A 12,733-nucleotide genomic window follows, 5' to 3' on the forward strand; every position below is an offset into this window, starting at 1 on the left:
CAGCCTAGGGGGGCCCTGTCCTAAGCGAAGTTGTGATTAGTTTTCACTTTAGTATCTATTATATTTTTGTTTTCAGGTTTCTTCTCAAATATGGCTCGAAAAAATGTGACAGTTTCATAATTTACTTGATTCCATCAAAGAAACTAAACTGAGAGAAAGAGGGGAAAATGCAATAGAATCTGATCATGTCAGATCCATTCACTATGATAGAGATGATGAAAATATCTCGGGCATAGTGAAAGCATTTACAATCAGGCACAAAACACATCACCATTTTTTATAGAGAAAAAATGACCCGAAAACAATTTTTTAGATTCAATCAATATTGAATAATGATTCAATGATTGGTAGATTCAAGTGATTCATGGATCTAATGCATGAATCAAAAGCATGGCTACTGGGATAAATATGAGTAAACAGATAGCTTGCGAGAAATTAAAAGCTTTGATAGCTAATTAGAGAAAAATTATTAATAATTAACATTGCATTTTCATGAGTTTGAAGTTTCCATTTCAAGAGCTCACAAGTACTATTTGATTTTATATTTTTTAGAAAAATAATTTAAATAGACTCACCTACGTCTTATGGTGTTTTCCTTTATAATCTCGCCCAGCTTGTGTTTGTTTGGAATCAGTGCCGCCGGTCGTGACGTCACACTAACATGCCCTATAGGACGGCCGATGTTAGTTAAACCCAAAATTGCAAAAGAACCACGGCTATACAAGTTTTGGAACTATATGAAGTTTTTTCCTCAGTAGCAGAAACAAAGAAAAATATTGAAAAATACTCCTTATAGGACCCATTTTTCTTTTCCCGTCCTTCTCCGCTCTTGTTGCCGGTTCATTTTGAATTAGAATCTTTTGTCTACAACAGTGAGTAACTCCCACTATAAGGAGTATTTTTGATATGTTTCTTTGTTTCTGCTGCTGATGACGGAACTTATAGTTCCAAAACGCGTATAGCCGCGGTTCTTTTCTAATATGGGTTCAACTAATGTCGGTCATTCAATTGTATTATCTAATCCAAAAGGTAATTCATTTCTACTGCTTTTAAGAGTTCGTATACCCAAGGTTCTCAATTTTACTGATATCATCCACCAAAGGAAACTTATGTTTTATAAACAGTATGTAGATGTGATTTCTCTATTCTGCATGGAAAGACTGACAGTGAATTATATTCTGCTCAGGGACAATGCAGAACCTGTCTAGGGAGGGGGGAAGGTTGGAACTTTTTCTTAATAGATGAAAAAAAATTTTTGTGAAATTTTTTTATGAGCGGGAGAGGTACTCCCTTCTTGGGAGAATCTCCGGATTTCTGGATTCCAAAAGTTGGCACATCTGCATTCTAAATAATCTGGTTATTCATGAAAATTTAATGAGAATTTAAGAAATGGTCCAAATGACTGCTGTGGTCCTTCTAATGTTAAACAATGTATCTTGTATATTAATATATTTTCAGATAAAGGAGCAAAGGAAAAAGAGGTACAAAAAGAAGATACTCAAGCGACATCGCCCACCAAACCACCCGCTGTGATGGCTCCGTGTTATAATCCTGCTATCCAGGGATGTCGAAGTGTTGAAGAATTTAAGTGTCTAAACCGAATAGAAGAAGGCACTTATGGTGTTGTATATAGGGCAATGGATCAACGTACGAGTATGTATGTTTTCATTTCGTTCGCAGTTCAGTTTCTGATGGTTCAGTATATGGTTCTACCTAAAATAGAGTATTCATTCATTTACAAGTCTAACTACAACTGAAAACATGGACAATATTAGATGTGGAATAACGATTTCACTTTTATTAGATAAATAATATTTATGTTAATACAGAAAATCTCTGAGTCAGGCTAATGTGTCTTTAACGTCATACCCACCTCACGAAGAAGTTGATAGGACCAAGAAACGAGAGATTATTGTGTCCATCATCATCAAGTTTAGAATTTTCTATATTTTTTTAGGTTGCATAAGGTCAAGTGGGACAAAGCGGTATAAAAATTTAGGCTTTTATAGGAGCCAAGCATGGTTTTCACTGTATTATAATCTTTCAGTATTGCTCAAGTTGATAATTGTAACCAAAATTTTAATTTGTCACTTCATATAAGAACTGTTCAACAAATTTTGAATGTGCTAAATGATAACTAAGAATGAAAAGTAAATAGTTTTTTTTTGGCATGTAGCATTTTTTTATTGTTAAGGGAAATGAGCTTGTTGAAAATCATATGCTTAAGTAGTTTTGTTTGAAATATACACTACTTACATGAAAAGCTCCCACAATAGTTCTAATGATTGATAATCACTCAACATCCATAACATAATATTCAGGGTTCGTACGGTGCTTAAAAACTCCTTAAAAAGTCATTAATTTTCATTTCCTTTTTAAGTTCATTTCCTTTTTAAGGCCCTTAAAAACTCCTTAAAATCCTTCCCACTGTTTCTAAAAAAAGAATTTTCTCCCACTCTGGAATATTTCCTGTTAAGGTTGATGAGTAGCACTGGATGCTGAAAGAAAGTCCCTGAAAAAAGAAAATGAGGCGTGTCGGTGGGGGAGCGGGGGAGATTTCTGTATAGGGATTTCAAGGCCACCCTGTAGTGGGTGGGAGCAGCTCTGCCGACAACCAGCACAGCTAAGAGATAACATCACCTGATTGGTCGGACTACAGTGGCCACACCCGCTTCTGATATGCTGAGAAAAACGGGAAAAGAAGATTGTTGTGCTGTCGAAAAATTGACAATGAAATTGAAATAAAGAAGTTAGCTAAGTTCTAACTATCATTTCTGTCAGAAAATGATGCTACTACCAGTGGTGGGAACTCTGCGCCAAAATTAACATCTTGCTCCTATAGTGTGTTTTCATATTTTTCTGCGTCAAATAGTGCTTTTTTTTTTCTTTTTTCTGTGTGGACTTGGAAACTTCTCGAAATACTTTTATACCTGCCTTGTATGTACCTTAGGCCAGGATTGCACTATAAATGTTTGATAAAATCCCTTTTATAAAACTTGAAAAAAATCCAACCAATAAAGCATATTTACAAATAATTACATTTGTACAAATGCAACCCATAATCTTATTGGTTGAATTTTTCAAATTTTAAAAAAGCTCTTTTAAATAACTTTTATAATGTAATCCTGACCTTTTAGAGGAGAAAGAAATACTTATATTTTTCCTCTATAGTATGTACAATGACGCTTAGCATTAAATTCACAGATTTTCTGAAAAGGGCACAAGAAAAGGTTTCGCGTGCCACAAAACGATTCTTTCCCAGGGAGCGTGTTTTATTCCTTTGTACTTCAGCACCACCCCTTCCTCCCATCTTCCATAGTCGCACTTAGAACTATGCGAGAAAATAATTTTGAAGAGTGATTTCACTCGTCTCCAAAATTTTAAGGGGAGGTATTTATAAAAAATTTTTTTTTATTAATATTATTAATTTATTTTTATTTTTAAGTGGTATTTTATCCTATGAAAAAAAGTTACGCAAAATTTGGAAGAGTATTTTCAGTCCTCTAAAAAGTTTGAAGGATTGAAATTGAATTTAGATGAGTATTGGATTTTCTTGGCAAGTTCCCACTCTTGATTTTGTCCCAGAAAATTGGATTGTGGTAACCACAGCTCCTTACTCAAATTATCGGCCCCTCGTCGTGAAACCCCGATCATATCCTTGATCATACAGCTGAAGATGGTTTACTCTAGTCCAGTGTTTCTCAACAACCGACCGCAGTTTCAGTTTTCAAAAAAAGATAAAGAAGAAAAAAGTCACCACAGCAAGCAGCAAAAATTACTACGGTTGATCATCATTACGTCAAATCCCAATGTTTCGTGGGGAGAAAAAAGAAATTCATTTCATGAATGAGAGCTAGTCCGCCGATTTACGAGTGTTAATTTGTAAATTTCGCCAAATAACGAGTGTTAAATCACCAAACATCATGTTGAATGTCTTGAAATTTGCTCCCATTTTGCAACAATTTCTTTCTGAAAAACAAGAAGGAAAATTGAAAAACGTAATTTTAAAGAATTTGTGTATGTGTTGATCCACTTTGAGCAAGAGGTGAATAAAGAGTTGCTGAAAATATAAATAATTTTGTAAGAAAAATCTTTGTCAGCTGTGGTTTTTTTATTTTGAATACAATTGAGGGGAAATGAATATCACTTATAGAATTTTTATAATTTATGTGATGCTGTTACGAGTTATATTTTTAACCGAAACTTGAAGGTTTTGGAACACTTTGGTGACAACAGAAAAGTATGGATTATCTGTGGATTGATTATTTTATGAATTCTTATGATGCTGGGTAACAAATCAAAATTTCTGAACCACTTCTATGTCTATATTTTTGAGAAGAGGGAAAATTTGTTTGGCAAATTAAAAATAAATTTGCATATGTGCCCCGCCCTTTTTTTGTTGTAAAACTTGTAAGTTATGAAGTTTGCCAGTACTCCTTAAAAACTGCTTGAAACTCCTTAAAAAGTCCTTAAAAACTCCTTAATTTTTATTTAGGAAATTTTGTATGTGAACCCTGTATTATTTTCAATTTTTTCCCCCATTTTTGCTGGCAAAAATCCAACCCTGCTTTGCCTGTAATGTATATGCAGGGCTGGAGCTAGAGGGTGTCAAGTGTTATAGGGAGCAAAAACACTGTTATAAAATAACCAAATTTTACAGTGGTGGGAGGCAGCAAAATAATATTTGCTCCCTATTCACAGAAATCTGATATAGTTGAGGTCCCCGCGTTCGAAAATAAATTGTTCCTGTCAAACTTCTGTGTAAGGAAGGGATGTTCAAATTAATAATCTTTTATTTAAAAAAAAGGTGTTTTTACCCATGTTCCTTTGAATAATTAATTTACCTGTAAATAGGGGGAAGGGCACCTCTATTTAAAGGGGAAAAAGTGTCTGGTCCCATGGATGTGTTTTATTGAGATATATCAGAATCCTTTTAATCTGTGAGGGTTGTAGAATGAAAAGTTCTTCTGATTAAAAGTTATCAATCTTTTGCTGTTTTTTTATTTGAAATAGACTTAAAGCTGTATGAAAGTATGTGTATTATGCTGTATGTATGCTCAAATGGCTGATTTCTTTCAAATTTCATTTTTGAAGAAATAATTTATTACATTCGATAGATAACTAAGAATGATGTGAAAATTTATTGATTTTTTTTCCTTTTAATATCCTAGAAGAGATAGTAGCGCTGAAGCGTCTGAAAATGGAAAAAGAAAAAGAAGGCTTTCCCATCACGTCACTGAGGGAGATCAACACTTTGTTAAAAGCTCAGCATCCTAACATCGTCACAGTGAGGGTAGGTAGGACTACCCTCATTCGACTATCGAATCTGTCATGATAATTTTATAATGCATTTCTAGATTTCTCTGAAACTTTTGTTACAGTAGGTTTTGTTTGCTATCTAGTGCAGTTAGTGTTGTCATATTCAGCTATCAGGAGGCTAATTTTTCCTTATTTATGGCTGTACTTATATATCTGTATGTATTTCTTTCAGTCCTCGTGACATTTAGGTGCAAGGGGGTTTTTATCCCCTAGCTCTGGAGGTTGTAACACCTTTTTGCCCCTTCCAATCCTTCAACCTGCATTGTTTATGCTTATATACGTATATGAAGGAAAATGTCATTTTTAATAGCAAAATCTTAAGTGAGTGCCTTACAGCTGAATGCATCAACTCCCTCCTCCCCCTACCCCGACCAATCTGGCATTTTGAAGAATTTTATCTGGCTTCTGAAGCAATATCGAAGTATAATTTTCCAATATCATTATTTGACAATACGCCTCAGCATGTGCAATCAAATATTATGTGTTTGTGGAATAGAATTAACTATGCAAACAGTAATTACAAGTAACAGTAATTAACAGTAATACTTAACACTGCTTTGTTTAAGTTAATTTCTCAGTGTTTCTGATTAATATTTGGCTTGTGAAGAGTCTGTGTCACAGTTCTTTCTTATACGATCCACAAAAGTAGTCTGAGGTGTACAATCTGAATGGCGAGAAGTTTGTGCTTAACTGTTACCAAAGGAACTAGGCCTATCCCCCACCCCTAGTTAGAATGTAATCTAAAATTTTCATAGATTGTTGAAAAGTTCAATGCATTTTTGATATATTTTTGCAGAATTCTAGCAAAAATTTTTATTGCATTACAATCATTAGAATTTATTTACTTGGAAAGTTTTAAATTATTCCTGTATTAGTCTTATTTCATCTGCAGTTGTAAGTTTTTCTTCTCTTTTTAGGAAATTGTAGTTGGTAGCAACATGGATAAGATATACATCGTGATGGACTATGTGGAACATGATTTGAAAAGCCTGATGGAAACTATGAAGCAACCTTTCCTAATAGGTGAGTGTTCATTGTTTGCTCTTAACCCACTAACACCCAGTAGTATCCTATATATAGGATTTTTACAAGATATGAAAAAAATCGTGATTTTAAAAAAAACAATCAAAAAACTCAGATTTTTTTTATTTCAATCGGATTCTTTTTATTTTAATTAACTGACTGTTTACTAATTTTAAAAACTCCTTGTTAATAATTAAAAATGCATATTTTCATATAATCTCTCAAATTTTATTCAGCTTTAATGAATAAACTACAAGCAAAATATATAAAGGAACACCAAAATTCTGTGTTTTTGTAACATAAAAGGTTGTGGAGCCCAAATTAACTTCATGGATTAACATTTCTCTTGTAGAGAAAAGTGCTTTTATTCCCCCCACCCTTTAAAGTGAATATCTGGTGGCGATTCAGTATCACATATGATGCAAGGTTTCTTGATTCATCTCGATGTACAACCAAAGGGTCAGCCTCATCAACTAAATGAAAAAAAAACAAAACATTGTATTGACAAGATTGTTTCTTGCACAATTGATGTATGCATTTATTATGTGTTTCCGACTATCACAATGTTGCTTAATATAATTTACACATTTTTATTCTTTCTCAGATTTAACGAGTTTTTGTAAAAAAACAAGCAAACTTTAGGTTTTTCACTTTTCACATTAAAATTTCACGTGCAACGGTATTCATGTTGGTACAATATTTATTACTTTAAATTGGCAATTAGGGACATAGAATTCAAGGCTTTATTCAAAAACTAATTTCTGTTTTTTTAGCAGAGGAAACCCTGGTGCTCTATGGTAATGCATTGCAAATTCGTTGTGCAGTTATAAGTTCAGCTCTGTATATATATTTTTCTGAATTTTTTTTTCATTCACAAAGTCTAGAAATATAACAGCTATCTTTCTACGCTGTATCTAAGGCCGGGATTACACTATAAAAGTTTTGTAAAAGTGCTTTCATAAAACTTGAAAAATACAACCAATAAGCTGATCCATCACATTTGCCCGAGTGTAACCGATCAGCTTATTGGTTGTATTGTAATGGACAGATTATGATATGTTCTATTATTTCATTTGTGATCCAAGAGTATTTTTGAATCAAATTCATTATAAAAGCTAATGATTCATGTTATAAGGCATGGAATTTATTTTCCTGTTCTATAAATTGTATGCTGGGTGTTAACAGATTAATGATGAAAGCTTTGACGACCAGTTGCTGAGTGATAATGAGCACACCAAGCTCGAGTTATGACATCACCAGATCAACCCTACCTCACATCTCTTACTAGATATTGAAATGTTTTAAAGCTCAGGTACAACAGGTCTTGGTCGAATTCTGGTCGACATGGTAGAATAGTTAGTTTCTCGGATTTTGCCCAACCTCAATGTGTTAATACTCTTGCTCGTTAGCCACGATCTCCCTGATTTTCATCACAAATTGAATCCTAAAATTTCTCTCATTCTTTTCACAATATTGTTGTGCTTAATTTATTTCATTTTTTCCAAAGGTGAGGTTAAAACGCTGATGCTCCAGCTGCTTGATGCAGTTGCTCACCTGCATGACAATTGGATACTGCACAGAGATCTGAAAACGTCAAATCTTCTGCTCAGTCACAAGGGAATCCTGAAGGTGAGTGAAGTAGACAAACAAACATGGAGAATTTTTTTTCTTTCTTTCTTTTGAACTTAATCTACATAAACAGTGTAGTTTCAAAACACAGTTGCAATATTTTCAATCATGGAAGAATGCTTTGGGGAACCTTCAGAAAGATCATTCTTAATGAATCAAATCTTGGTGTATAAATACTGCCAACACACATTTGTACGAAAATGCAAACCCTCTACCAATTTCTTGGAGGTTCATGCACTTCCTACACATTTCATGGAATAAGCATTCTTGTTATGTACCATAGTTTTGAGCTACTTTGCATCAATGCTGAAAAGATATTCAAGGTTATCTAGCGGCTATTGTCATGAATATTTTCAAACAGTTTTGATTTTGTTTGACGGGAGATGCTATTGGTCAAATCATATATTTGAGCTACTGATTCGGCTGCCATTTTGGATATCGTTTAATAAAAATACGTGAGCTGCTCAATTTCAACTGGAATTTTAGTGAAAAAAAATTGAAATTTTTTTAATCACAAAATGGCAAATGCATCAATAACTCAAATACATCATTTGACCTATAACATCTCTTGTTGGGCAAAATGTAAACTATTTAGAAATATTCATTAGAATAGCGGCTAGATAACATTGAATCTTTTTTTCAGCATTGGTACAAAATAACCCCTAAAAGTACAAAGTAGCCTCAGATTATTGCAATACTTCTAGTAATTTGTAACCTCTTACACAATTTTAGAAGGAATACATATGCCTCCTATACATTTTATTTGGGAGGGGGAAGAAAATCTGGAAGGTTGGGAATCGGTACACTAGAGCTAATTGATCAGGCACAATTTCAAATAATATGGTACAAAGAAAAGGTGGAATTCACATCTTTCCATATCTAATGTCAATTATGCAGGGTGTTCATGAACAGTTCAGAAAAAAAGGGAAAAATCAAGATGAACAATATTTATGTATGTTCATGTGCAAATATTCCATACATATTTGCATAAATTGTATGTAATACCTAGAAATTTGCATACGGCAAATGATTGACAGTTATGTTCTGAAGAAGTGCTGCTTTTCTGGCAGAGCAGAAAATGGCGTCAATGAAGTGAGGACTTGTTGGACGCATTTCTTTTAACTTTCGCTTTTCTGACGCTTTGAGTGAGTTTCCATCATGGGCTCCATCAGAAATATTGTTTGTCTTGATGAGAATTATCACCCTTCCCATTTTTTATTAACAGTTTACGGATACCCTGTATACAGTACAATTTAATTCTGTGAACGTTGCAACGCAGATTATTGATTATTCTGGCAAAGTCTGGATATTTATTGGGCATCCAACATATCATGCAAGTTCTTACATTCAAGGTATTAATTTTATATTTGAAAGAGAAGTCATATATATATATTATATTCCAGTTTTTTTATTTTAGGTAGGGGATTTCGGTCTTGCTCGTGAGTATGGTTCACCACTGAAACCTTACACTCCCATAGTCGTAACTTTATGGTACAGAGCCCCGGAGCTGTTACTAGGTGTAAAAGTAAGTGTAATTCAATTTCTACTTCATTGTGTGCATTAATTTGGTGATACATTTTTGACTATTACATGGGTATTTTTTTCCCCTTTTCAGCAATATTCCACAGCGATTGACATGTGGTCTGTTGGCTGTATATTTGGCGAGCTTTTAACAATGAAGCCATTGTTTCCAGGAAAATCTGAGATCGATCAGTTGAACAGGATATTCAAAGTATATGAACTTGTCCTTTCTTCTCTCGTACACAAAACAGTAAAATATTGTACAAAAAATCTTTTTTTTCAAATGTAAATATAGTCAAACACTGTATAGTAGTCTCAATAAGCCGAGGTGGTATGGGATGGGAATAAGGTCACCTCAGATTATCGAAAAACTTGAATTATCTGAAAAACAATAAAAAATGCTTTAAATAATGGTTTTAATTTAACAAAAAAAGACAGGCAAAAGTGGTACAAGCATACTAACTGTATTTTTATTCTTGATTAAGATATAGATGATATGCAATGTGTTAAAAAAAATTAAGAATGTTAAAATGAAAATGAGAGAGGGATTCAGAGGAGTTGGGGGATGGGATTGATGATGAATGACACTGAGAGCTTTCAACTGCCTTCCCAATGATTTCATGCAAGCAATTAAGGGGGCATTATGACATTTTACACCATTATGAAGAAAACTGTCAAACTTGCTCCTCTTTCTCAGCTAACCTGTAGAAGTTAAAATGGGCTGCATCTATCCAAAGGAGTATAATACAGCAGTGAAGGGCGCAGGTAGGATCAACCTTTGCTGGGGGCATAAAAATTTTCTTCCCAAGAAATTTTGAGTTACCACTTTTCAGGAAACATTTTAATGTTTTTTTTTCCTAAAAAATTTTTATAATTGAACTATTGTCTGAGGCTTTCGTGACTAGTGGAAAGCCGGCTTCAGTGGCTCTCAAAAGTTGCAAGTGGTTTCCGGGCTATTAGGCCATGGTCTAAGGTATTTTATTCCTTACGTTTTTGCCCATATCTGTGGTAGGCATCTGCTGATGTTATGTAGATTTCTGTGACAGGTGAGAGAGTGTTTATTGTTGAATAGTGTCGTCAAGTTGATCTATATATCTTAGACTTCTGAGGCTTGATCCGCTACCAAACGTCAGCCAGTGTGGCTCTTCTATGGCTGATCAAGCCTCAGAGGCCTATATAGAGACCAACTTGACGACACTAGATTTATGAAGCCTTTCTTGTTTGTCACAGAATGCTTTGAACCATGGCCTAATAGCGAAGAAACCACTTGCAAATCTCTCTTTTTCCCTAATGTTTGGTCAGCTGGGGGAGGGGGGGGGGGTGCAATGGGTCCCCTCCCCCACGTACGTCTCTGACAGCAGTTACCCATTATAGTGCTGGAGCTGCCTAGTCCCTTTCAAACTAAAATTACCGTACAAAATGGGCATACCAATAGCATTCCTTGGAAGAAAAAAGAAGTTGAATTCTTGGAGAAAAAAAATAGAAAAAAAGAGGGTCTCTCAAGAAGGAAATTTGGAAATTTTCAGCACCTCGGATCTTTTCTGTGGTTCCCAACTTCAAGGAGCGAATGTGAGCCGATCTCCCAGTTAAAAAGTCTCGCCACAGAGAGCAACAGGCCTACAACGTTACAAATATTCACTCATTACACTTCACTCACAATTTGAAGTATAGATGGCAGCACTGAAATATCATACACAACACTAGCTACACACTCAGACTGTTAGGTGTACACACTCACTTTGTTCCAGACTCTGCCACGAAGCTGGACTGGAAGAGATCTCGGCAGCGGGATAAGTTCGGTGGCAGAGACCCTGGCGTTCATTCATTCAGCACCTCTCATTATCCGGGAGACTCGTACTTTCAAGGCTTGGATTTTCGAGAGACTATTGTAAATGCAAATCGCATAACGCTATGTAATGCCTTATAAAGTGGAGCATATATTTTTTCTCAAAGAAGTTGAATTAAAAAAAAATTATTTGTAATACTAAAAAAAATTGTTTCGATCCTGTTAACTGGTTTGACTGTACATGAAATGAATTGCCCATGTTTATTCCCATTCGAAACTTCCCCTTATCAAGCTGCAATTACTTTCGTATTCTCATTAGAAGCAGCAAATTTTTTATTTCTGTCAAACCAGATGTGAAGTGCCTCTTGTTTCATATTTAGATTTGTCACTGAGTGCAGAAATTTCTTTTCCCTCAAAATTAAACCAGTATTGTTTGATTATTTCTGAAGTAGTCAGATACTGAAGTACAACTGTTTGTGTAGGTTTTCTGATCAAAACTGAAGGTCTCAACCCAGAAAGATGATTTACTGAGAGTCATCATGTCATAAATGCAGTCAAACCCCGTTATAATGTCGTCATTTCCCCCTCCCCCAAGTCACCCAAACCCTTCACATGTGTAAAACCGTGATTTGATATCAAACCAAACAACTTATTCTAGCTTTAGAATTCTGTGAAATAAATGGTGGCATCGAATCAGAGTTTGACTGTACCTTCTCTCTGTCTGCAATATCTACCAATGATTTCATCTAATGTACTTAATATCAGTTCACCGATTCACATTAATATATGCAAGGTGCTACTTTATTTTTTGTGATATATAATGACATGAGATATTTCTGGTTTTCACATTCTAGGATCTTGGTACGCCGAGTGAGAAAATATGGCCGGGTTACACTGAGTTACCCGTTGTGAAAAAGGTCACTTTCACAGAATATCCATACAATAACTTGAGAAGTCGGTTTGGCCATAATTTCACAAATCTGGGATTCGACTTATTAAATAGGTAAGGAGCATGGTAGAAAAAGTTTTTAGAAATCAGACATTGATGCTCAATGCTCATGTCTGATTTTGTCAAAAATTTCACTTGATAAATTTCTTATGAATGAGCATTGAGCATCAATGCTCATTCATAAGAAATTTATCAAGTGAAATTTTTGTCTTCAACATGCATTCAAGTTTGAAATGGGTCTAGTTTTTATGAGTGCTGTTATGCATATTGATATCTTGTCAAGCATTTGAATTTCTACTTCGAAGGTTCCTGACCTATAACCCAGCAAGAAGAATCACTGCTGAGGATGGTAGGCGGCATGAATTCTTCAACGAGACACCCAAACCAGTGCACCCGTCCATGTTTCCCACTTGGCCAGCGAAAAGCGAGCAGGGTCATAGGAAAGCTCAGAGTCCAAAGCCTCCATCTGGAGGGAAGCAGTATGCTCGTCAAATGGTATGTATTGC

General features: G+C 34.8%; 1 protein-coding gene across 2 annotated transcripts in view; it reads left to right on the top strand.

Moving 5' to 3' along the window:
- Nucleotides 1-12,733, top strand: part of Pitslre (cyclin dependent kinase 11B pitslre) — a 32,560-nt gene that overhangs the window by 18,780 nt on the left and 1,047 nt on the right. For both annotated transcript variants that reach the window (XM_089238123.1, XM_089238124.1), the window contains exons 9-16: nucleotides 1,459-1,653; nucleotides 5,172-5,293; nucleotides 6,237-6,342; nucleotides 7,850-7,971; nucleotides 9,389-9,496; nucleotides 9,587-9,703; nucleotides 12,133-12,281; nucleotides 12,533-12,722. In XM_089238123.1, coding sequence (XP_089094249.1) covers nucleotides 1,459-1,653; nucleotides 5,172-5,293; nucleotides 6,237-6,342; nucleotides 7,850-7,971; nucleotides 9,389-9,496; nucleotides 9,587-9,703; nucleotides 12,133-12,281; nucleotides 12,533-12,722 — 1,109 coding nt within the window. The remainder of the gene's footprint in view (nucleotides 1-1,458; nucleotides 1,654-5,171; nucleotides 5,294-6,236; nucleotides 6,343-7,849; nucleotides 7,972-9,388; nucleotides 9,497-9,586; nucleotides 9,704-12,132; nucleotides 12,282-12,532; nucleotides 12,723-12,733) is intronic.

Source organism: Pholcus phalangioides, unplaced genomic scaffold (genome assembly GCF_987345545.1).
Source record: "Pholcus phalangioides strain wild (caught in Gottingen) unplaced genomic scaffold, Ppha-v1.0 ptg000010l_1, whole genome shotgun sequence".
NCBI classification, from domain to species: Eukaryota; Metazoa; Arthropoda; class Arachnida; order Araneae; family Pholcidae; genus Pholcus; species Pholcus phalangioides.